Source organism: Nicotiana tomentosiformis, chromosome 2 (assembly GCF_000390325.3).
Source record: "Nicotiana tomentosiformis chromosome 2, ASM39032v3, whole genome shotgun sequence".
Lineage (NCBI taxonomy): Eukaryota > Viridiplantae > Streptophyta > Magnoliopsida > Solanales > Solanaceae > Nicotiana > Nicotiana tomentosiformis.
Genome location: NC_090813.1, coordinates 19,620,542 through 19,648,269, shown reverse-complemented (window position 1 = coordinate 19,648,269; position 27,728 = coordinate 19,620,542). Strand labels below are relative to the sequence as shown.

The 27,728-nt window shown below is 38.8% G+C and overlaps 1 protein-coding gene across 1 annotated transcript; it reads left to right on the top strand.

Annotated features, from left to right (window-relative positions):
- The first annotated feature begins 1,999 nt into the window (after nt 1-1,999).
- Nucleotides 2,000-25,900, top strand: LOC138904440 (uncharacterized). The gene is made up of 3 exons (XM_070192938.1): nt 2,000-2,344; nt 25,243-25,389; nt 25,571-25,900. Exons 1-3 carry the CDS (start codon nt 2,000-2,002, stop codon nt 25,898-25,900), a joined length of 822 nt encoding a protein of 273 aa, XP_070049039.1.
- The last annotated feature ends 1,828 nt before the right edge of the window (nt 25,901-27,728 follow it).

Below are 27,728 nucleotides of genomic sequence, written 5' to 3'. Positions count from 1 at the left end.
AATTTGGTGTGATTGCCACTTTGATTTTTATGTGAATCCCGTGAGTTTGTTGAGTTAATAATTCTTGAAAATAATAAATTAAATATGTTTAAAAAGAGGCATTTGTATAATTATCTGAAATTTGGATTAAAGAAGGTGTTGTCCTGTGTTGAGCTATTTTTCCATCCTTGTTATTGTTTTTGAGGTTCTATACATGTTGTGTGGAGCCTTGATCTATTTTCTGTAAAATTAATTGATCTCGTTGTACTTTTGGAAAGGTTGTGGCCTACGGGCAATTTGTAATTACGAGTTGATTATGTTGTGTTGTTGTGATAATATTCTATGTGAATTATTGTGTGCTGTTATGCGTCGTATAAGGGTGGCATTCCATTGTTGATATTATGCGAGCATAAGGGTGGCATTTCACTGTTGTTATGTGTGATGGAATATTGTCTGGGCGGAGTGATAAGGGAGGATATTAAACGGAGCAATAAGAGAGGCTATTATAAGAGCGATAAAGGTGGCTATAGGAGAGATAAGGGTGGGTATATGAGTGATATGTGTGGCTATTGATATTGTCAGGGCGGAGGGATAAGGGAGGCTATTATAGGAGTGATAAGGGTGGCTATTGTTAGGGACGATATGTGATGATGTGGGGTTATTATATTGGTAATTTTTATGTGATGTTGTGATTTTTCTTGCGTTTATTTTTATAATTTGTGCAACTTGTCTTGTTGTTTCGGTAAACTTGATAATAGTTTAATCTATGTTGAAATTGTGAGCCTGGGGCTATTGCCTGGCGGAATATGTTATATGAGATCGGGTTGCACGCCGCAACAAATATGAAATGTGGGCACGAGGTGCCGGAAAAATATGAAAGTGGGTTGAGGCCCGTGTTACGAAAATATGAAATCGGGATGAGACCCGTGTTACGAAAATATGAAAAGGGGGCTGAGACCCGTGTTACAAAAATATGAAAGTGGGCTGAGACCCGTATTTTATGTTTATGAAATGAGGTGTCACATAGTGATATTTATTTGAAAGAAGTATATTCGAAAGATATTTATTAGAAAAAATTTTATATTCAAATGATATTTATTTGAAAGAATTTTATATCCGAAAGATATTTATTTGAAAGAAATATATTAGGAAGGTATTTATTTGAAAGAATTATATGTGAAAGATTTATATTTGAAGGACTTGTTTAATTGGTTGTACTTGTGTTCCTTATTCGTTTGAGTAATAAATATGGTGTTCTTGTTGCCTTACTGTTTATATCACTGGTTGATTTTTGTTGCTATCACTGCTAGTTATTTTCTAGTACTATTGTATACTGCTATATTGCACAGGTTATTTGACTAGTGAGTGTCTTGACTGTAACTCATCACTACTCCACCAAGGTTAGTCTTGATACTTACTGCGTACCGACTGTGGTGTACTCATACTACACTTCTGCACATTTTTGTGCAGAGCCAAATATTGGAGATATCGGACTCGAGAAGAGTTAGTGTGTTGATCGCAAGGATCTAAGGTAGAGTTGCTTGGTCGTCGCAGTCCCTTGGAGTCTTTCTATTTTATTGTATTATCAACTCATATTCGAACAATATTGTATATTCGATCCTTGAGATCATTGCATGTATTCAGATATAGTTCCTTACTCAGTATTACCAGTCTTAGGAAGTTGTTATATTTGTTTTCGCTTTTGGTTTTGACACTTGTATTGAAATAAAAAAAGGCTTGAAATGTGATTGTAATCGGCTTACCTAGTCTTAGAGACTAAGTTTCATCACGACGCCTGTGGTGAGATTTTGGGTCGTGACAAGTTGGTAACAGAGATCTAGGTTCATAGGTTCTACGAATCACGAATGCGTCTAGTAGAGTCTTGCGGATCGGTACGGAGAAGTCTGTACTTATCTTCGAGAGGCTACCAAACTGTTAGGAAATTTCTACTTCTTTCATTCCTATCGTGCAGATTTGTTGATTTTTGAATTTGAGCCTTTGTATCTCTATTCTCTAATAAATGGCGAGGATACGTGTTACTGAGTCAGCTGAGCAAACACCCGCGCATACTGCTAGGGCTGCAAGAGTTCGGGGTCGAGGTAAAAGCCGAGGTAGAGGCCGAGGAAGGGCATGTGTCGCAACTAGAGCACCTGTGAGAGTAACATTTGAGAAATCGCCAGAAGCTTCGGTTGGGGGACAGGTTCTGGAAGCACCTATTGTTACCCCCGGACTTCAGGAGACTTTAGCACAGTTCCTAAACATGTTTGATACATTAACTCAGTCAGGATTGATCTCCGTTTCACCAGATATTTCACAGATAGGGGGAGGAGCTCAGACTCCTACCGCCCGTACTCAAGAGCAACAGGTTCACATTTGTCAGGTTCCGGGTGTGGTGCCGATATAGCCTGTTATTCCGGTTTAGCCCGAGGTCAGGCCAAATGCATCAGAAGAAGAACAAAAGAGACTTGAGAGATTTAAGAGGTATAGTCCACCTACCTTTAGTGGCACAGCTACCGAGGATGCCCAGGGATTTCTAGAAAAGTTTCACCATATTCTCCGCACCATGGGTATTGTGGAAGTGAGCGGAGTTTCCTTTACTACATTTCAGCTGTCAGGAGCAGCGTATCAATGGTGGCAAGTTTATGAAGATGGTAGACCAGTCGATGCAATACCACCAACTTAGGCTCATTTTTCGGAGATGTTCTTGAAAGAGTTTGTTCCCCAGACTCTCCAGGATGCGTGGCACACAGAGTTTGAACGGTTGCGTCAGGGCACCATGACCGTGTCAGAATATGTTATCAGGTTCAGTAAGTTACCCGTCCATGCACCTATCTTGGTTCCTACAGTTAGAGAGTTAGTCCACATATTCATTGAAGGGCTCGATTATGATTTTAAAATATGTATGGCTCAAGAGTTGCAGACTGACATTCCACTTCAGCAAGTAGTAGAGACTGCGAGAATGTTAGAATGTGCTCGAAGTGAGGAAAATGAGTCTAAGGAGACCAACTGTTACTCTCACAAGGGAGAATTTAAAACATATGAATTTAACCACAAATATATCATGATAAAATTCATATGTTTTAAATTCTCCCTTGTGAAAATATTTACAATATAATACAGATAGGGAGTTATGCCTGCTGGGCTTGTTTGATAATTCTTGTATGTGTTTTTCTGTGCAAATTTAGCCATATTCGTGTTGCAATTATTGAGTTTTAGCCTACGATGTGAGTGCCCATGTGGCGTTAAATGTGACTCGTTAATTCGAGTAAATAATTATGAGGTCTTCATGCCTCGCGATTTGCTGACAGTATTGTAAAAATTTGGAATGAGGGTTTGATTAATATGAGGTTAAATGAGGATGCTGGAATTAATTATAAATAATTATTATGACCAGAGATGTGGTTATGGGCATACGTATGATGTGTGCGTAGGCACGAGATGCTACAACCAGTTGTGACTAATACCGTGTGTTGATGTGAAAATCGGGACTTTTTAAAATGTTTGGAGTGTAATAAATTTTGTTTTAAAGTTTATAAGTATGGATGGGAGAAATAATCTTCAATTGAGATGGCATTGTCGGATCCAGGTTAAATTTAAAGTTACATAGAATTACCCGCGAGTGTGTGTATAATAATACACTTAGTAAGTTAATGTCCTCAGAAAGATTCTTGGCACGTTCGAGGATGAACGTTTGTTTAAGAGGGAGAGAATGTAACGACCCGACTTGTCATTTTGAGAATTGACGTCCCCTTACACAGCTTAAGGTCCCGAAAAACTATGTAATGTGCATTATGACTTGTATGTATGGTCGAGTTTGATTTTCGGATGATACGAGACTAAATTGAAAGAACAATTCTTATTGTTGAAGCGTAAAGGAAAAGAGTTTATCGGAGTTTGACTTTTGAGCAAATGACTCCGGAATGGAATTTTGATGATGTCAATAGGTTTGTATGGTGATTTTTGACTTATGAGTGTGTCCAGATATTTATTTGGAAGTCCGTAATTGGTTTTGCCTTTAAATGGTGAAAGTTGGAAAATGGAAGATTTTTAGAAAGTTTGACCGGGAGTTAACTTTATTGATATCGGGGTTGAAATTATACTCTGGAAATTGTAACAGCTCCAGTATGTCATTTATGACTTGCATGCAAAATTTGAATTCATTCCGGATTGATTTTATACGTTTCGGCACAAGATATAAAATATGGAAAATTTCATAAACTCATAAGTTTGATTCAAGGTGTGATTCGTTGTTTTGGTGTTATTTGATGTGATTTGACTTCTCGACTAAGTCCGTAATATATTTTGAGACTTGTTGGTATGTTCAGACAGGGGTCCCGAGGAGCTCGGGTGAGTTTCGGAGTAGTTTCAGACCATTTCTAGGCCATTTTTAACTACTGGTTTTTGGCTACAGCAGTGTGCATCGTAGAAATTTCTGCTGCACAGGGCTGACTTTGGAAGTATATATCTAGTAATCTGTAAGGAATTTGGAGATGATCCAACAATAAAATTTATAGCCCTTTGAGTCTAATTTCAAGAAATGTAAACCATTCATCATTTGGACATTTGTACAGAAAGGTATATATGATTAACTGAAGCCTGGTACTACAGTTGTTTTGCCTGGTAGTGTGCAACGCAGAAATTTCTGTTGCACAAGGCTGACTTTGGAAGCTTATATCTCGTAATCTATAAGGAATTTGGCAATGATCCAAAAATGAAAGTTGTAGCCCTTTGGTTATGGTTGATACACTATAGGATGTTCGGGAAGCATTTTTGGAAGAGTTTGGTGTTTTGAACATAAGCATGTAATGATCCAAAGGTCCATTTTTAGTTCTAGAGATCGAAATTCGATTTCGAGACTTTCGAGAGTTTGATAATGAATTATAGGAATGATCTGGAATGTTTGGTCTAATTTCATCAAGTCGCGATTGGGTTTTTAGCGCAAAATATGAGTTAATTGTCTAACGAGCGAAATTGGTATCGCATTGAGCAAATGAGCTCTGAATTGAGTTTCGATTGAATGACTATGTTTATATTATTATTTTTTGTGACTCATAGGAATAAGAATCATCAAATTCCGAGTTCGTATGATGGAGTTAAAGCCTTTTTTGTAAAATAAAAAAATATTGGTGCAAGCAGGTACTGGTGCGGACCTTTAGTGACGAAAAATGGACTTTTAGTGATGGGCAAAGGACCTTTGGTAATGGGAAAATGTCACGCCCCGAACCTGGGCCTGAACGTAATACGGCACTCGGTGCCTGACTACATGTGACCGAGCGAACCAACTGGCTGGCTAAATCAACGTGTGATATCATAACATACTGGATGCGGAAGATAAACTAACACATGCTGATATACTTAATGTCTAAATGATATAAATCAAATGCGGAATCACTAATATAAGTCTGAAACATATATGTAGCAACATTGCTTAACCTAAATGCATGTGACTCTGTCTAACTGTTACTCTAGTCTATGAAGCCTCTAATGAAGCACTGAAAATACTGACTGTCTGAAAATACTGAAGACGGTAAGGTAATGATAATGCCCCGAAAGAACTAGGGATCACCAAATAACTGGTACGAGAATCCTAGCGCTCTTAATTGTCAACCTGTAAATCATTACCTGCATCGTGAGATGCAGTCCCTGTGCAAAAAGGGACATCAGTACATTTGAATTGAACTGGTATGTAAAACAACTGAAAGAAAGAATTATAAATACTAAAACTGAAACTAAGCTGATGATAGAGAATTGATAATTGATAACTGAAATGATAACTAGTGAAACTGAAACTAAAATGATAACTGATAACTGAAATGATAATGATAACTAATAACTGATAACTAAAATGATAATAATAACTAGTAACTGATAACTGATAATTGAACTTAACAAAGGAAGTAAGGATATGAATACTCTCTCTTCTGATTGATGAACCACCTGTTTATCTGAATAAATAAACTGCGGCTTCAGGTCCAATATATATGTGCACAAACTACGGCCTTGGGCCCAAGTATATGTATACATAATTGCAGCCTCATGCCCAAAGATGCATAAACTGCGGCCTCAAGCCCAAAGATGCATAAAGCATTAACTGCGGCCTCAGGCCCAAATACAGGGGTCAACATTCAGGGATTTAAAATCAGGAACTGAGAATCATACTGCAATACATGATACTGAAATACTGAATCATATTGAGTTACATGATACTCGAATGCTGGATAGAACTAGATTGAGACATGTATTCATGAATTGATTATGAAACCTGAAACTTTAACTGTTTATGACATGCTGAGTAATCTAGACTGAGACTAATGGGCATCAAACCCAAGTCTATATTGATCACACACTGATTTCACAACGTTCAGAATGAAAGTCATGAACGAGTTACTAAGCTAGAGAATAGAAGTTCTGCAACTATTCAAGGAACTAGGCTTAACTATATTTCTGAGGCAATTAGTAACGTGGTAAAAACACATAGTGTAGGGAGAATCATTAACATTCCCAAGCATAGAGAGTTAGCTTCACATACCTTAACTTCCTGCTCTTGAGCATAATACAACATTCTCCAACCCTTTCAACTTTAATCTATATCAATACAAATCAAAGGGATTCCAAATTAGCAACAATAGTCATGTTTTGGTCACTTAGGCATTTTGTCAAACACTTGGTAGCATAAAGCTTCATAGCCCTTATTAATGGTGTTTCTACACCAAACAAGTCATTCTCTTGCTCCTAGATAAATTCTAAAATCTCAAATTTCTTATAATCAAAATCATTCTTCTTCACCAAAGATAGAACAACACTCTTAACCAATAATCAACAATCAACAAACCAAACCTATAATTTTTCATTCTTTTCTTTCAAACCCATCAACTCATATATCATGAACATAGAGTCTATAATCATTAAACCAATGGTATAATCAATTAGAGGGTGAAGACATTACCTTTTTGAAGTTCAATCCTCTTGAATTCAAGTTCTAGGGTTCCTTATCTCAACAATGATGCCCCAATCGATTAACTAATGATTTGGAGGGTTTACCCATGTTAATATGGTGTTGGGGAATTGAAATTAATTTAGAATCACCATTAGAACTTACCTTGGATGGTGGAGGGACCTTTGAGGAGTTAGGTTCTTGAGATCTCCCCGCAAAGTTGTGTTTTAGGGGTGTGGGGGACGAAGTAGGGCTTTAAAATGACCTCCCCCCCAGGTGCGCCCCCACGCACCTATAGGCCTGACCGTGCACCTGACCATGCAAAATGGCAGTAGCACTGCCTCAAGTGCGCGGCCTCGCACATGACCCTCCGGGTGCGCGCCTGGGCACAAATATTGCACACTGCTTTGTAAAACACACGTAACATTTTACACAGAGATCTGTTTGAGCTCCATAATATATCATTGGAAAGCTATTTTAAAGGGTTACAACTTTCATTTTTTGCGTTATCCTAAATGTATTACACATGTTCACTAAATCCTACTGGAAGATGAACCTTTTGTAAACTTATTCGATTATTTCGAATCTTATGTACCTCACTCTCCATCTTGATTATGAAACAACTATTTGCACCCATACTCATCCCGCTAGGACTTCATATGTCTGAAAAATCAAATTAATACCCATTTAACATATTCACACCTAGTCCGAATGTACGGGGTATTACATTATCTCCCCCTTGGGATCATTGGTCCTCGAATGATTGTCGTGATTGTAACTTCTGCTAACTCTGGACCTTAAACGGGTCTGGTGGAAGCATAAAATTTTATTAGCACTTGCATACTAAAATGAATGAATACATGACTACTCAACTATTGAGATACTGAACTGAATGACTACTGCATTGACTGAATATTGGTTTGCCATGGATACGTGAATACTGAACTACCATAGATATACGAATATTTGAGTAATCTGAGTACTATGCTGGCATGAATATCTAAGTATTGTACTGACATGAGTAGCTGAGTATTGTACTGATATAAGTATCTGAGTATTGAACTGACATGAGTGTCTGAGTACTGAACTGACATGAGTAACTAAGTACTAGAAACTTTAATGCTATAGCATGATACGTGAAATAATGGCTGTATATGTCACGACCCAACTGGAGGGTCATGACTAGCACCCGGGCCATACTTGCCGAGCACCAATGTACATTTTATCTAACCTTCCTTATTATCTTTAAGGGCCGACAAGATCAATATAAATGGTAGACATGGATCATGAACATCCAACAATGAAAGATAATGTCATGAACATACATAACATGGGACGACAAGACTGTCAAGAAACTATATATAAGGTACGAGCTACCATGAGTCGACACCTGTCTATGAGCCTCTAAAAGAACATAAGTGCTACAACATTGCCGGAACAGGGCCCCGACATACCCATAAGGTCTATAACAAAAATGCATACCAAGACCACGGCAAGTCCGGAGAAAGGATCTTGCCAATAACGCTGAACCGGATAGCCTACTGTGATGGGGGAGCTGCGTCTACCCATCTATCAGGACCTGCAGCACGACATGCAGCGTCCACAAATAAAAAGGACATCAGTACGAATAAAGTACTGAGTATGTAAGGCAGAATAGCATAAGTAAGAACAATAATGTAAACAGTGATAGGGAATATACAACCTGTGACATCTGGGTACCTCTGAGGGCTACTGACATGAAATACATGATACATACATATATATATACATAAACGTTTAAAACATATGCCTTTGTGGGCATCATCATCATCATATCGTACCCGGCCATAATAGGCTCGGTAAAACGTACCCGGCCATCATAGGGCTCGGTAGAATCGTACCCGGCCACGTGGAGCTCGGTAAAACCCAACTGATCAGTGGTTGCACAATAGGTGCCATACCCGGCCGACTATAGCGCGGCTCGGTAGAGTAAAATAGATACATATATATGATGCATGCTGGACTCATTGGAATCACATTTTGAACCTTTCGGAGTGACGTAAGGTCGGTATCCTTCGTACACGTTATTAGGATTAACTCTTCATCAAGAAACTTATAAGAATCAGGAACTACCAACAACATTGATAATATAAGAATAAGAGAAGTAACATCAATACCAATCGTTTCATAAGAAGGGCAGCAATGTAAGTACTGCTAGCTTCTAAGAGTAGAGTATCTTTGGGAGCTCGTTCATTACATTATGTACAATCGGAGTCGTGCAAAAGAATGAAGGGGATAGCCTCACATACCTTGTATATACTGCCCAACCTCAAGCTATGCAAATATCACGACTCCTTAGTCTACAATAAGATAAATGACACTATCATTATCGTTTAAGCGTCGTAACTATTATGTATCGACCACAACCTATTTTACGATGAAACGGACAGCACCTCCCCTATTTATATGACTTCCCACAAGTCAATACAATCACCAAACAGCCCAAACAACATCATTAATAATCATATTGAGCTTCCAAAATAGTCCACCAACCAACAACATTACTACCAAGCTTTTCGATATATATATTTCACAAGTTCTAGCTTCAACGACTTAGCTGCAACTTGGATAATCTTAAATATATATAGAGTAAGAGGTTACTTACCTTTAAACAGAAAGAACAACTCCAATTTGACCTTAATTTTCTACGAAATATCCCTTCAATTCTGCCACAAGAACAAGGAAGCGAAACTAGCAATTAATTCGGGTTTTTCGGCACTAGAATTACTTTAGAAGACTTGAAATCACCTAGGGTTGATATTAAAAACTTGAAGGTGTATTTACAGAACATAAAGCACTTAAAACAACCTCCCACACGAGCTGGAACAACACAAAAATCAGCAACAACAAGAAAAACAAGAAACATACTAGCACCACGGGATTCCCGACATTTGATTTGTGTTGTTTGCCCTTTGTTTGGGTCTTGGATCATGAGAGAACCTTGAGAGAATGTTTTTAGGGTTATAAGGTCTGAATATACTGAAAAATAATGACTTAAAACGGGGTTGAGTTATCTTATATATGTCCAAATGTCTTAAACCGCCTTTGTGGGCCCCATAGAGAGCAGCTTGGCGCACTCTCGCGAAAACGCGAATATCTCTCTATTCCGAGATCGTATCGACGAACGGTTTAATGCGTTGGAAACTAGACTCATAGATCTTCAATTTGATAGGTAGATCACCCCATAATTCCAAGCACATTGGGAGTAAAATGCAGTAACATTTGACCTAAAGTTTAAGTAAAATTATAAACCTAAGTTGCGACAACTTTTATCGACTTTTATTTCATAACTCGCTTGACTTCAAGACTTATGATGCGGATATTATATGATTCAAATACATTAAAACAAGACCTCTTGGGACAGTTAATCACCTCTCGTGTTATCCGAAAATACGGGTTACAACATCCTTGATTAGCTTAACTTCAAATACTTGTTAACCACTCTTATACACCCTTGTATCGTTTAAGACCAATAGGATTAACTTATTATCATCTCAAAAATAATCTCTTCTTGGATTTACGTCGACTACCTTACGGCGTGATCTATGATATGCGAATTTGGGTTGTAACATCCTCTCCCCCTTAGGAACATTCGTCCTCGAATGTAAGGGTTTATGGGGTGTCTAACTCATCGTGGATTCCGACGGAGATTTCCGGCTGAGTTTCCCTTATAAAATGGACACTAGCCAAACTTGCAAGCAGTTAAACCCAACCTATGGCCATACAAGACTATACAAAGCATTATGGATATGTACATTATCTGCATATCACCATTTTGTATTTAAAAAAAGAGTATTCACAAGCTATTGCTTATCTCATAGAGCCGTTTCACCTTATAATGCGTCCTTCTTTCCCCCGGCATCCTCGTTATCTTCACTCTGGAATAGGTAAGGGTATTTAGACTTCATCTCCTCTTCTGCTTCCCATGTCATTTCTTCTATATTCTTGTTCCTCTATAATACTTTCACGGAAGCTACATCCTTTGTTCTCAGCTTGCGGACTTGTCGATCTAATATAGCCACTGGCACTTCATCATATGATAGATCCTTTGTAACTTGTACATCTTTGATAGGGATGACCCGAGAAGGGTCTCCAATACATTTCCTCAACATAGATACATGGAATACCGGGTGGACAAATTCCAATTCAGATGGCAATTCTAACTCGTAAGCAACCTGTCCAATTCGTCGAAGAATTTTGTACGGCCCAATATACCGCGGACTCAACTTACCCTTCTTCCCAAAACGCATAACACCCTTCATCGGCGAGATCTTCAGGAAAACCCAATCACCAACCTTAAATTCCAGATCACGACGTCGGACGTCGGAATAAGACTTTTGCCTGCTTTGTGCCGTCCTCAGTCGCTCTTGTATCACTTTCACCTTCTCAATGGCTTGGTGAATCAAATCTGGCCCATATAATTCTGTCTCACCGACTTCGAACCATCCAACTGGTGATCTACATCTCCTCCCGTACAGTGCCTCATACGGGGCCATTTTAATACTGGAATGATAGCTATTATTGTAGGCAAATTCTATAAGTGCCAGATGGTCATCCCAATTCCCCTTGAAATCTAGAACACATGCTCGTAGCATATCTTCAAGCATCTGGATGGTACGTTCAGCCTGTCCGTCAGTCTGCGGATGGAATGCAGTGCTGAGATTTACTTGTGTGCCTAAACCCTTCTGAAAAGACCTCCAAAAGTTAGCCGTAAATTGAGCTCCTCGGTCTGATATAATAGATACCGGCACACCATGAAGCCTAACAATCTCCTTGATATACAACTTCGCATAATCTTCAGCCGTGTAAGTTGTCTTAACTGGTAGAAAATGGGCAGATTTTGTAAGTCGATCAACTATCACCCAGATGGAGTCAAACTTATGATAAGAGCGAGGTAATCCAATAATGAAGTCCATATTAATCACCTCCCATTTGTAGGTCGGAATCTCTATATTCTGAATCAATCCACTGGGTTTCTGATGCTCGATCTTTACTTGTTGATAATTAGGACACTGGGCTACAAATTTTGCAATAGACTTCTTCATGTTATCCCACCAATACTGCTCCTTAACGTCATGATACATCTTTGTCGAGCCAGGATGGATAGAATATCGGGACTGGTGAATCTCAATCATAATCTTCTCTCGCAACCCTGCCACACTAGGTACACATAATCGGCCCTGGTATCTTAGTGTCCCATCTCCTCCGATCTTGAAAGCTGTAATCTTACACTGCTGAATTCCCTCTCTCAATCTTACTAAGGTAGGATCTTCATATTGCCGTGCTTTTACCTTGGCTACCAAAGATGATTCTACTGTATTCTGTACAGTAACACCTCTGTCATCAGAGTCCAACAATCTGATTCTCATATTGGCCAGCAGGTGAAGCTCTTTGGTCAACCCTTGTCTACCTGCCTCAATATGTATTAAGCTTCCCATTCACTTACGGCTGAGAGCGTCTGCCACAACATTGGCTTTACCAGGATGGTGCAATATCTCGATGTCGTAGTCTTTCAGTAATTCAAGACACCTACGCTGCCTCAAATTCAACTCCTTCTGCTTGAAGATGTATTGTAAACTCTTGTGATCTGTGTAGATATCAACATGGACGCCGTATAAGTAGTGCCGCCATATCTTCAAAGCATATATTACTGCAGCCAATTCCAAATCATGAGTCGGGTAATTCTTTTCATGCTTCTTCAATTGTCTTGATGCATAAGCAATCACCTTCCCACGTTGCATCAATACGCACCCCAAACCTATACCTGAGGCATCACAATATACCACATAACCTTCTGTTCCTTCTGGGAGAGTGAGCACTGGCGCGGATGTCAATCGATTCTTTAGCTCCTGAAAACTATGTTCACAAGCATCAGACCACTGGAACTTAGTTTTCTGTGTTAACTTAGTCAATGGTGCTGATATAGAGGAAAACCCTTCTACAAACCGCCTATAATATCCTGCTAGCCCCAGGAAGCTGCGGACTTCTGACGGTGTTGTAGGTCTCGGCCAATTCTTCACTGCATCGATCTTCTGAGTGTCGACACTAATACCCGCATCAGATATCACATGGCCAAGGAATGCTACTGAGTTCAGCAAGAATTCACATTTAGAGAGCTTAGCATATAACTTATGATCCTGAAGGGTCTGGGCATAAGCCTGAATACGGGAAATATCCATGCCCTCTACCAAGGAGGCTGTTGTGCACTCATTTATCAGATGTGGTCACCCTATCACTCATCTCGGCCACCATATGGGGAGTATACCTTGATAAAGAATCAAACTATATACTATACTCTCATGCACTCATATTACCCTGTCGAAGGTTCAAGAACTTATCAGCTCTAGCTCATCGTATCTCAGCTGGTAAGTAGTGATGAAGAAAGGCCTCAGAAAATTCCTTCCACACGGCTGGAGGAGCGTTCGGACCCCTAGATCTCTCCCAACTATCATACCATAAAATCGCTAAATCCCATAACCGATAAGAAGCCAACTCTACTGCCTCTGTATCACTAGCATGCATAACACGCAATGTACAATGAACCTGATCAATAAATGTTTGCGGGTCCTCCTTGGGGCTTGATCCGGTAAACACTGGAGGGTCTAGATTAATAAAATCACGAACTCCTGCACTAACCGGTTTATCAGCAGCACCGGTATTCTGCCTCTGAGCCTGAGCAGCTACTAAGCTACTCAACAACTGCACTGCACTGCGCATATCGTGGTCTGTAGTGCCAGACGGAGGAACTGGATGTACTGGGTGCCTCCTAATATCCTCTGGAGGAGACAGAGAGGTATGAGACGGCATCTCACTCTGAGGCTCACTTTGGCCTGCTATGGCTGGAGGCACCTGAATGTTACCCTCTCCTACAGCTGTATCAAGCCGTTTACTAATCGCTTGCTTCCTAGTCGAAGGCATCGCTAAAAGAAAACAAGGTGAATATTAGATATGAACACTTACGACTCAACTCTACGCACGATCTAGATTCAGGAAGAAGGTAACAACCCTAGATGTCACGTAGCCTCCTGATTATAAATGTGGCGCGCTACACATCCATAATCAAAACTCTACTAGACACGGCTCATAGACAACCCCTAGGACAGACTTGCTCTGATACCAAGTTTGTCACGACCCAACTGGAGGGTCATGACTAGCACCCGGGCCATACTTGCCGAGCACCAATGTACATTTTATCTAACCTTCCTTATTATCTTTAAGGGCCGACAAGATCAATATAAATGGTAGACATGGATCATGAACATCCAACAATGAAAGATAATGTCATGAACATACATAACATGGGACGACAAGACTGTCAAGAAACTATATATAAGGTACGAGCTACCATGAGTCGACACCTGTCTATGAGCCTCTAAAAGAACATAAGTGCTACAACATTGCCAGAACAGGGCCCCGACATACCCATAAGGTCTATAACAAAAATGCATACCAAGACCACGGCAAGTCCGGAGAAAGGATCTTGCCAATAACGCTGAACCGGATAGCCTACTGTGATGGGGGAGCTGCGTCTACCCGTCTATCAGGACCTGCAGCACGACATGCAGCGTCCACAAATAAAAAGGACGTCAGTACGAATAAAGTACTGAGTATGTAAGGCAGAATAGCATAAGTAAGAACAATAATGTAAACAGTGATAGGGAATATACAACCTGTGACATCTGGGTACCTCTGAGGGCTACTGACATGAAATACATGATACATACATATATATATATACATAAACGTTTAAAACATATGCCTTTGTGGGCATCATCATCATCATATCGTACCCGGCCATAATAGGCTCGGTAAAACGTACCCGGCCATCATAGGGCTCGGTAGAATCGTACCCGGCCACGTGGAGCTCGGTAAAACCCAACTGATCAGTGGTTGCACAATAGGTGCCATACCCGGCCGACTATAGCGCGGCTCGGTAGAGTAAAATAGATACATATATATGATGCATGCTGGACTCATTGGAATCACATTTTGAACCTTTCGGAGTGACGTAAGGTCGGTATCCTTCGTACACGTTATTAGGATTAACTCTTCATCAAGAAACTTATAAGAATCAGGAACTACCAACAACATTGATAATATAAGAATAAGAGAAGTAACATCAATACCAATCGTTTCATAAGAAGGGCAGCAATGTAAGTACTGCTAGCTTCTAAGAGTAGAGTATCTTTGGGAGCTCGTTCATTACATTATGTACAATCAGAGTCGTGCAAAAGAATGAAGGGGATAGCCTCACATACCTTGTATATACTGCCCAACCTCAAGCTATGCAAATATCACGACTCCTTAGTCTACAATAAGATAAATGACACTATCATTATCGTTTAAGCGTCGTAACTATTATGTATCGACCACAACCTATTTTACGATGAAACGGACAGCACCTCCCCTATTTATATGACTTCCCACAAGTCAATACAATCACCAAACAGCCCAAACAACATCATTAATAATCATATTGAGCCTCCAAAACAGTCCACCAACCAACAACATTACTACCAAGCTTTTCGATATATATTTCACAAGTTCTAGCTTCAACGACTTAGCTGCAACTTGGATAATCTTAAATATATATAGAGTAAGAGGTTACTTACCTTTAAACAGAAAGAACAACTCCAATTTGACCTTAATTTTCTACGAAATATCCCTTCAATTCTGCCACAAGAACAAGGAAGCGAAACTAGCAATTAATTCGGGTTTTTCGGCACTAGAATTACTTTAGAAGACTTGAAATCACCTAGGGTTGATATTAAAAACTTTAAGGTGTATTTACAGAACATAAAGCACTTAAAACAACCTCCCACACGAGCTGGAACAACACAAAAATCAGCAACAACAAGAAAAACAAGAAACATACTAGCACCACGGGATTCCCGACATTTGATTTGTGTTGTTTGCCCTTTGTTTGGGTCTTGGATCATGAGAGAACCTTGAGAGAATGTTTTTAGGGTTATAAGGTCTGAATATACTGAAAAATAATGACTTAAAACGGGGTTGAGTTATCTTATATATGTCCAAATGTCTTAAACCGCCTTTGTGGGCCCCATAGAGAGCAGCTTGGCGCACTCTCGCGAAAACGCGAATATCTCTCTATTCCGAGATCGTATCGACGAACGGTTTAATGCGTTGGAAACTAGACTCATAGATCTTCAATTTGATAGGTATATAACCCCATAATTCCAAGCACATTGGGAGTAAAATGCAGTAACATTTGACCTAAAGTTTAAGTAAAATTATAAACCTAAGTTGCGACAACTTTTATCGACTTTTATTTCATAACTCACTTGACTTCAAGACTTATGATGCGGATATTATATGATTCAAATACATTAAAACAAGACCTCTTGGGACAGTTAATCACCTCTCGTGTTATCCGAAAATACGGGTTACAACATCCTTGATTAGCTTAACTTCAAATACTTGTTAACCACTCTTATACACCCTTGTATCGTTTAAGACCAATAGGATTAACTTATTATCATCTCAAAGATAATCTCTTCTTGGATTTACGTCGACTACCTTACGGCGTGATCTATGATATGCGAATTTGGGTTGTAACAGTATAGCCACAAATTCTGGTGGTAGCTCTAACTTATAAGTTAATTGACCGATCCTTCGCAAGATTCTATATGGCCCAATATAGAATGGACTAAGCTTCCCCTTCTTACTAAATCTCATAACACCTTTCATAGGCGAAACTTTCAGAAACACCCAATCATCAACTTGAAACTCTAGGTCTCTATGCCGCACGTTCGAATAGGACTTTTGGCAGCTCTGAGCCGTCTTCAAATGCTCTTGAATCAACTTAACTTTCTCCATAGTCTGATAGACCATATTTGGTCCCAACAACTACTCTTCACCAACTTTGAACCAACCAATTGGTGATCTACACCTTCGCTCACATAGAGTCTCACACAGTGCCATCTTGATACTAGAATGATAGGTGTTATTTTTAGAAAACTTAATGATAGGTATGTGATCATCCCAATTACCTTTAAAATCAAGGATATCTTCAAGTGTTTGAATAATGCACTCTCCTTGCCCATCTTTCTGAGGATGGAAACTTGTGCCTAATCCTTTCTGAAAGGACTTCTAAAAGTTTATTGTAAACTGAGCACCATGATATAAAATGATGGACAACGGGGTCCCATGCACTCTGTCGATTTCTTGGATTTACAACTTGTCATAATCCTCTGCTGAATCTGTAGTCCTCATTGGCAAGAGGTGAGCCAACTTGGTATGTCGATCTACAATCACCCAATCAAATCGTGCTTTTAAATGAGTAAGATAATCCTGTTATAAAGTCCATACTTACAATCTCCCCTCAAGAGTATGTGTATTCAGTGGTAAAACACTAGGCTTCTTGCTGCTCGACTTTCACTTGCTGATAATTTGGACACTTGGCCAGAAAGTCTGTGACGTTCTTTTTCATGTTGGTCCACCAATAAACCTCCTTAAGATCATTTTACATCTTTGGGGGACCTTGGTGGGTAGAATACCTGGAATTATGGGCTTTTAAAATGACCCTTTTCTTTACGTCTACCTATATCTGGAACAGATAGTCCATCTTAGTACCTCAAAGTACCATCATATCCCCCTTATTCAAATGCTATCATTTTATGCTTGTGAATCCCTCTTTTTACTGCAACAAGTAGGGGCCATCAAGTCGTTTCTCCTTCACTTCGGCTTCTAAGAAGGAACAAGTCCTGTTCTGAAGAACAACGCCACCATCTTCGGATTCCAAAAGTTGAACTCCTAGACTTGCTAAGCGGTGAACTTCTTTCACTATATATCTATTGTCTGCCTCAATCATGAGTTGTACTTCCCATACTTGATTATCCTTTTAAAATACTTCCTGAAAACACTTATAGAATTGTTGTAAGCTATGTCTATACTCCGAAGATTAGAGTCTCATGCGATGGCACTACCCTAGTGATACATAACTGGGCATGATTTTATAGTTCTCTTTTTTTATATCCCATGCTAACTATGCGAGTTTCAAATCTACAACTGGACTTACTGATAATTCTCACATCTCCCCCTTAGACCAAAGGTTAAGGTCTTGTACCTACGGATCCTTCTCTTTTGTTGGGATCCGAACAACTTTTCTTATCTTCAGTAATTCTTTGCACTCTACGTCAATGAAGACTCACCTTCCGACTTACTTCTGAGTAATTCTTCTTACTAGGAAAAACTATATTACCTACATAAATGGAAAGCAAATATATTCACAACTATCATACACAATCTTAATAATTTAACTTTGCTCATACTGTTAATCTTGGGGAGATCCCTTTTCGATAATTCTTAAATGTTATTCTTCTGTAGTTGGCTCTCTTACTGCCTAGCTGATGTTTTTCCAACTATCACTGTACTTCGAGTTTAACTTAAACTCTTAAAGTTCTAACAAACATTTGGTATTTCAAATTGCCATGCATTCACTAGAGTTAACCTGGCTAAGTGAATCAAATTGTACTTCTACTAGCTTTGCTGAAATTGCTAATTCACTGTATCTACTCAAAACTTACTTACTATTCTTTTACTAACAAATGCTAGCATCATATTTTTTTGTTCTTCTTTGAATAACTAAAGTGAAGCATAAGGTTATTCCTAAATTTCCTTACCATCCGACCCTAGTCTACGATCACATACTATCCTTTTTTTTCTAAACTATGTACATGGATAACACTTAGGGAATTCTAATCTGTCTTAAACAAAATTGGAATATCTAACCCCAAACTTTCTATACACTTCAAAATCACTTCAGACTATAAACCTCCGGCCTAAACACAGTCACATCATTTGAAGGGAAATCTGTCATATCTTTTATCTCACAATAATAGCCACTTCTTATACAAATTCACTAACATAGTACTTTCTAGTTCTGATTTGAATAAATCTAAACAACTTAAAATCATTCCTTGAAATTCAATATCGACTGCTCTTGGTTCTCATTTCGTACATCATGTCTTCTTAGTCATATACATGAGTCGTACGAAAAATACAACTCTGATAATAACAATAGTTCCTAACTACTAGGTATTTTGCCCTTAGCCTCTTTTCTGTCCAAAACTATAATGACCAATGTTAGGGTCTCACATCTGAACTATCATCATCCAACTTGTGGCTCTATTTCCAAGAATTAAATGAAGTTGTTCTGGGAGGTAAAACACATACGAATACACTACCACGCACAAACTTATCCTTCAAAGTATACCATCATCTGATAAATCATTTCTTGTGCCATCCGGTAAGTCTTGGTCTTAATCCAGACCTAAAATATGTGAAGATTTTGCTATAATCAGCGTTACTTACATTTTCTTTTAGCACCCATAGGAATCATTGTATACTCACCAGTCACCAGAATTTTGATACACTGAAAATTGGAGATTTGGTAACTGAATAACTGATAACTGGCATACTGAATAACCATAAACTTGCTAATTAAAAGATAGTATAACTGGTAACTGATGTAAACTGATGACCATAAAATGTAATAACTTCTTTTGTACTTTCTAGTAAGGTTATGCTCTAATATGTACTACTATCCATTGCATCCCACTTCCAACATCCTCTCATGTCTCATTTGTTACTAACTTGTACTCCATAATTATACCCCAATAGGAAATCATCCTCTCTAGAACCTTGGATTTTTCTTGCCCATCGTTTGGGTATTCGATACGTCTGGAATTCGATAGGAAGATAATGTTACCTATTTTTCTAAGCTTAATGGCACAATCTAGATTAAAAAGAAATAAAACAATCCTGGATGTCTTAGTAGTTAACCGTTTATATGAGTGGCCGGCACACACATATAAAGGAAACTCTACTGGACATAATTTCATAGACTCCCTAGGACTCTTGAACCTAGTGCTTTGATACCAAACTTTGTCACGCCCCAAAACTGGGTCTGGACGTAACACGACACTCGGTGCCTGACTACATGTGACCGAGCGAACCAACTGACTGGCTGAATCAACATGTGATATCATAACATACTGAATGCGGAAGATAAACTAACACATGCTGATATACTGAAAGTCTAAATGATAAAAATCAAATGCGGAAACACTAATATAAGTCTGAAACATATATGTAGCAACATTGCTTAACCTTAAATGCATGTGACTTTGTCTAACTGTTACTCTTGTCTATGAAGCCTCTAATGAAGCACTGAAAACACTAACTGTCTGAAAATACTTAAGACGGTAAAGTAATGATAATGCCCCGAAAGAACTGGGGATCACCAAATAGCTGGTACGAGAATCCTAGTGCTTTGAATTGTCAACCTGTAAATCATTACTTGCATCGTGAGATGCAGACCCCGGGAAAAAAGGGATGTTAGAACATTTGAACTATACTGGTATGTAAAGCAACTGAAAGAAAGAATTATAAATACTAAAACTGAAACTAAGCTGATGACTGAGAACTGAAATGAAAACTATTGAAACTGAAACTAAAATGATAAACTGATAGCTGATAACTGATAACTGAAATGATTATGATAACTAATAACTGATAACTAAAATGATAATGATAACTAGTAACTGATAACTAATAACTGAACTTAACAAAGGAAGTAAGGATATGAATACTCCCTACTCTGAATGATGAACCACCTATTTATCTAAATAAATAAACTGCGGCCTCAGGCCCAATATATATGTGCAAAACCTGCGGCCTCGGGCCCAAGTATACGTATACATAACTGCAGCCTCAGGCCCAAAGATGCATAAAGCATAAACTGCGGCCTCAGGCCCAAATATAGGGGTTCAACATTAGGGATTTAAAATCAGGAAATGAGAATTATACTGCAATACATGATACTAAAATACTGAATCATATTGAGTTACATGATACTCGAATGCTGGATAGAACTAGACTGAGACATGTATTCATGAACTGATTATGAAAACTGAAACTTCAACTGTTTATGACATGCTGAGTAGTCTAGAGTGAAACTCATGGGCATCAAACCCAACTCAATATTGATTACGCACTGATTTCACAATGTTCAAAATGAAAGTCATGAACGAGTTACGAAGCTAGAGAATAGAAGTTCTGCAACTATTCAAGGAACTAGGAGTAACTATATTTCTGAGGCAATTAGTAACGTGGTAAAAGTGACATAATGTAGGGAGAATCATTAACATTTCCAAACATAGAGAGTAAGCCTCACATACCTTAATTTCCTGCTCTTGAGCATAATACGACATTTCCAACCCTTTCAACTTTAATCTAATATCAATACAAGTCAAAGGGATTCCAAATTAGCAACAATAGTCATATTTTGGTCACTTAGGCATTTTATCAAACACTTGGTGGCATAAAGCTTCATAGCCCTTATTAATGGTGTTTCTACACCCAACAAGCCATTCTCTTGCTCCTAGATAAATTCTAAAATCTCAAATTTCTTATAATCAAAATCATTCTTCTTTACCAAAGATAAATAACACCCTTAACCAATAATCAACAATCACTAAACCAAACCTATAATTTTTCATGCTTTTCTATTAAACCCATCAACTCATATCTCATGAACATAGAGTCCATAATCATTAATTCAATGGTATAATCAATTAGAGGGTGAAGACATAACCTTTTTGAAGTTCAATCCTCTTGAATACGAGTTCTAGGGTTTCTTCTCTAATGATTAACTAATGATTTGGAGGGTTTACCCATGTTAATAAGGTGTTGGGGAATTGAAATTAACTTAGAATCACCATTAGAATTTACCTTGGATGGTGGAGGGACCTTTGAGGAGTTAGGTTCTTGAGAGCTCCCCTTTCTATAGCAAGTTTTTGTGTTTTGGGGGTGTGGGGGATGAAGTAGGGCTTTAAAATGACCCCCCAGGTGCACCCCCCCCCCCACACACACACCTGAAGGCCTGACCACGCACATGACTACGCAAAATGGCAGTAGCACTGCCTCAAGTGCGCAGCCGCGCACGTGACTCTCCGGGCACGCATATTGCGCACTGCTCTGTAAAATGCACATAACCTTTTACACAGAGATCCGTTCGGGCTCAACAATACATCGTTGAAAAGCTATATCAAAGGGATACAACTTTCATCTTTTGCGTTATCCCAAATTCCTTACACAATTTCATTAAATCCTTCTTGAAGACAGACCTTTTGTAAACTTAGTTGATTTTGTCGAATCTTATGCACCTCACTCTCCATCTTGATTCTGAAACAACTATTTTCAGCCATACTCATCCCGCTAGGACTTCATATGTCTAAAAAATCAAATTAATACCCATTTAACATATCCACACCTAGTTTGAATGTACGGGGTGTTACAGAAATGGTTTTTTTTAGCTCATTTCAATATATTTGGAGCTCGGGAACTCGAATTTGGGCGATTTTTGAGAGGATTTTCACCAAATGGATTGGGGTAAGTATTTCCTACTCGGTTCATTATATTTCATGATTCCATAAATATTTTCATCTTTTATTAGTGAATTGATTGGAAGAAAATGGGAGTTTTGCAAACACTTTCAAAAACGAAAATTTAGGATTTGGAGGTCGATTCGTTATTGAAATTTGGTAAATTTGATATGATTGAACTCGTATCGTAATGGGTGTTCATATTTTGTGAAAATTCTACCGGGTTCTGAGGGGCGGGCCCCGTGTTAACTCTTGGTTGACTTTTTAATGTGAAATTTTAAGTTGACATTTTATTATCCGGAATTATTTCCGATAAATTTTAATGAAGATAAACAACCAATTTGGATAGATTTGAGATGTCTGGAGGTCAATTCAAGAAAGAAGGCTATTTTAGGATATCGGCCTAACTTCAAAAAGGTAAGTATCTTGCCTAATCTTGAGTGGGGGAATTACCCCTTAGGCAATGAGTCTTATGTGAAAATTATGTGATTGAAAGTCGTGTACGCGAGGTGACGTGTACGTACTCGGGCTTATATGTAAATATTTTATAGGTTTAAAGTCTTAGGCATTTTTATGTACTAAACTGGATAATTCTTGGCATTTATTAAATCCTCTATTTGCCATACCTCAAATCCTTTTTTGTCGAATTTCTTTTTATATGATAATTTTGTGTGATTTCCACCTTGATTTTTATGTGAATCCAGTGTGTTTGTTGAGTTGACATTTCTTGGAAATAATTAATTAAATAAGTTTAAAAAGAGGCATTTGTATAATTATCTGAAATTTGGATTAAAGAAGGCGTTTTTCTGTGCTGAGCTATTTTTCCATCCTTGTTATTGTTTTTGAGGTTTTTATATACTTTGTGTGGAGCCTTGGGTTATTTTCTGTGTAATTAATTGATTTCGTTGTACTTTTGGAAAGGTTGTGGCCTACGGGTAATTTGTAATTACGAGTTGATTATATTGTGTGGTATGATAATATTTTGTGCGAATTGTTGTGTGATTTGGGTTACTGTTATGAGGCGTATAAGGGTGGCATTCCATTGTTGACATTATGTGGGCATAAGGGTGGCATTTCACTGTTGTTATGTGTGTCAGGATATTGTCTGGGAGGAGTGATAAGGGAGGCTATTAAAAGGAGCGATAAGGGAGGCTATTATAAGAGCGATAACAAAGGCTATTATAGGGGAGATAAGGATGGCTATATGAGCGATAAGGGTGGATATTGATATTGTCAGGGCCGAGGGATAAGGGAGGCTATTATAGGAGTGAAAAAACTGGCTATAGGAGAGATATGGGTAGCTATTGTCAGGGATGATATGTGATGATGTGGGGTTATTGTGCTGGTAACTTTTATGTGATGATGTGGGGTTATTGCGTTGGTAATTGTTATGTGATGTTGTGATTTTTTTTGTGTTTATTTTTATATCTTGTGAAACTTGTCTTGTTGTTTTGGTAAACTTGATAATAGTTTGATCTATGTTGAAATTGTTAGCCTGTGGCTATTGGCGGGTGGATTATGTTATATGGGATCGGGTCGCATGCCGCAACAGATATGAAATGTGGGCACGAGGTTCCGGGGAAAAATAAAGATTTTTATTATTGGCACGTGAGTTGTCCGTGCGGTTTTGATGGAAATATGGGCACGAGGTGCCGTGGAAATATGAAAGTGGGCTGAGGCCCGTGTTACAAAAATATGAAAGTGGGTTGAGACCCGTGTTACAAAAATATGAAAGTGGGCTGAGACCCGTGTTACGAAAATATGAAAGCGGGCTGAGACTCGTGTTTTATGTTTATGAAATGAGGTGTTACATAGTGATATTTATTTGAAAGAAGTATATTCGAAAGATATTTATTTGAAAGAATTTTATATTCGAAAGATATTTATTTGAAATAATTTTATATCCGAAAGATATTTATTTGAAATAAATATATTAGGAAGTATTTATTTGAAAGAATTATATTTGAAAGATTTATATTTGAAGGACTTGTTTAATTGGTTGTACTTGTGTTCCTTATTTGTTTGAGTAATAAATATGGTGTTCTTGTGGCCTTGCTGTTTATATCACTGGTTGATTTTTGTTGCTATCACTGCTAGTTGTTTACCAATACTATTGTATACTGCTATATTGTACAGCTGCTTGGTCGTCGCAGTCCCTTGAAGTCTTTCTATTTTATTGTATTGTCAACTCTTATTCGAACAGTATTGTATATTCGATCCTTGAGATCATTGCATGTATTCAGTTAGATTTCGTGACTCAATATTACCAGTCTTGGGAGGCTGTTATATTTGTTTCCGCTTTTGATTTTGACACTTGTATTGAAATAAAAAAAAAAGGCTCGAAATATGATTGTAATTGGCTTACCTAGTCTTAGAGACTAAGTTCCATCACGGCGCCTGTGGTGGGATTTTGGGTCGTGACAAGTTGGTAACAAAGCTCTAGGTTCATAGATTCTACAGGTCACGAACGAGTATAGTAGAGTCTTGCGGATCGGTACAGAGACGTCTGTACTTATTTTTGAGAGGCTACCAAACTGTTAGGAAATTTCTACTTCTTTCATACCTATCGTGCAGATTTGTTGATTTTGGAATTTGAGACTTTGTTTCTCTATTCTCTAACAAATGGTGAGGACACATGCTACCGGGTCAGCTGAGAAAATACCCGCGCATACTACTAGGGCTGCAAGAGTTCAACGCCGAGGTAGAAGCCCGATTAGAGGCTGAGGAAGGGGACGTGTCGCAGCTAGAGCACCTATCAGAGTAACAGTTGAGGATCCGCCAGTAGCTCCGATTGGGGGACAGGTACCGGAAACACCTATTGTTACCCGCAAACTTCATGAGACTTTAGCACAGTTCCTAAACATGTTTGGTACATTAACTCAGTCAGGATTGATCTACGTTTCACCAAATATTTCACAGATAGAAGGAGGATCTCAGACTCCTACCGCCCGTACTCTAGAGCAACAGGTTCACATTGGTCTGGTTCGCGGTGTGGTGCCAGTACAACCTGTTATTCTGGTTCAGCCTGAGGTTAGGCCAGAGGCATCAGAAGAAGAACAAAAGAGACTTGAGAGATTTAAGAGGTATAGTCCACCTACCTTCAGTGGCACAGCTATCGAGGATGCCCAGGGATTTCTAGAAAAAGTGTCACTGTATTCTCTACACCATGCGCATTGTGTAAGTGAGTGGAGTTGCCTTTACTACATTTTAGCTGTCAGGAGCAGCGTATCAATGGTGGAAAGTTCACGAAGAGGGTAGACCGGACGATGCAATACCACCAACTTGGGCTCAATTTTCGGAGATATGTTTGAAAGCGTTTGTTCCCCAGACTCTCCGGGATGCGTGGCACACAGAGTTTGAACGGTTGTGTCAGGGCACCATGACAGTGTCAGAATATGCTATTAGGTTTGGTGAATTCTCCCTCTATGTACCTATATTGGTTCCTACAGTTAGAGAGCGAGTCCGAAGATTCATTGTAGGGCTCGATTATGATTTTAAAATATGTATGGCTCAAGAGTTACAGACTGACATTCCATTTTAGCAAGTAGTAGAGACTGTCAGAATGTTAAAATGTGTTCGAAGTGAGGAAAAGGAGTCTAAGGAGACCAAAAAGGTCTCGGAACTCTTAAGGATTCAGTGGATTCAACTCTGCAGCTATGACACACCATGGCGGAGGCCCGGGCAGTCGGTCATCCAAGTCCGTAATTTAGAGTACTCGTAGTACTCCAGTTAATACTTTTAGTGCACTACCGTTATCTGGCACAGACTCAATATGAGCAACCGCGACCTCAAAGGGGTTGTTATGAGTGTGGTGATACCAGGCACATCATGAGAGATTGTCCTAGAGGGTGAGGCGAATTTCATCAAAACACTTAGGATACATGTTTTATTCTAGTTAATACTATATGTGCACAGCCAGTTAGGGGTGGAGGACAGGCGGGTAGAGGGCGCCCAAGAGGGGGAGGCCCGACCTGTTGATATAATTGCTATGAATTGGCTAAGGCCGATACACTAGATGGTGCCATTACATGTATGATTTAATTTATAATAAAAGGAGCAATGTTCTTATTTTGATTCTATTCCGATTATCGAGGTGAGAACTCCTTTCATGCTCCTTATATGGTGGATTTGTGAATTTGTACTCCACTCCCGTGTTGTCACGACCCAATTTCCCATCTGTTGGGTATCGTGATGGCACCTAGTCTTAGGGACTAGGTAAGCGTAACATTTACTAAATAACAACAATAATAAATAACATCTAACGACTTGAAATAGAAATCTCTATAAAATTTATAATTCCCAAAACCGATAATACAAGTCATAAGCTCTACAGAGTTTTCTACAACTTTCTAAATACAACTGTTTGAAATAAAGTAAACAGTGTGAATACAAATAAGAAGGTGACTCTGAAGCCTGCGAACGCAACAGCAGGTTTACCTTGAGTCTCCACAGCAACAGTCCGCACAGCTAGCTAATGATCAACTGACTTCGAAATACCTGGATCTGCACAAAAATATGCAGAAGTGTAGTATTAGTACACCACAGCGGTACCCAGTAAGTATCAAGACTAACCTCAGTGGAGTCGTGATGAGGAACAGTCAAGACACCTACTGGACTAAATAACCTGAACAAGTATAAGTATAGGAACAACAGAGTATGATATCTACATAAAGAATACGCGAAATGGCAAATAATACGGTAATTTCAGTAAGAAAGGAAAAACAACAACTATCAGCGGAATACCATATTAATGACACAGTAGATGTACGGAAACCCGGTCTAAATCCGGTGATCACAAATAAAGATAGGACAAGTAACAACTCAACAAAACGACCGCTTTCACACCATGATTTAGTCAATAGACTCCACGAGGTCATGAACCTCAGACTACTCACCACTTATGGGTCCCAATACCTAAACCTTAACACTTAGCATCTTGTGCCCTCATTACACTTTATAACCGTACTGACAACTCACGTGCCAAATAGAGCCATTCTCACATAGAAGGCAAGTAAACAAGGGTGTGCATCTATACTCAGCAATATAAAGAAAACCTCTTACCGATAAGAGTATTTAACTACTTATATGCTTGTGCAAGTGTCCTAACACAGTTCATGCCAGCTAGTAAGTATAGGAAAAGAAATGGACAACACGTAGGATCTTTTCTCATAACTTTTCACAAGATAAAGCTCACACAGGTAAGTGTACCACTACACAAATATTAACAACAAGAATGCCCCCAGGCCATCACAAATCAATCCCTGACACAGCCTACCTTGTCTCTCCACGTGTGCAATAATATAGTAAGTACCCGCCTTGTATCGCCACACATGCATAACAATGTTCCCACCTTGTCTCGCCACATGCAC

What these genes read in the sequence shown, in the direction of transcription:
- LOC138904440 (XM_070192938.1), top strand. Translation starts at nt 2,000, where the DNA reads ATGGCGAGGATACGTGTTACTGAGTCAGCTGAGCAAACACCCGCGCAT. An exon ending in CCCGTACTCAAGAGCAACAG is followed by an intron (nt 2,345 to 25,242) that starts GTTCACATTTGT and finishes ACATTAACTCAG; the next exon opens with TCAGGATTGATCTACGTTTC. An exon ending in TTATTCTGGTTCAGCCTGAG is followed by an intron (nt 25,390 to 25,570) that starts GTTAGGCCAGAG and finishes ACTACATTTTAG; the next exon opens with CTGTCAGGAGCAGCGTATCA.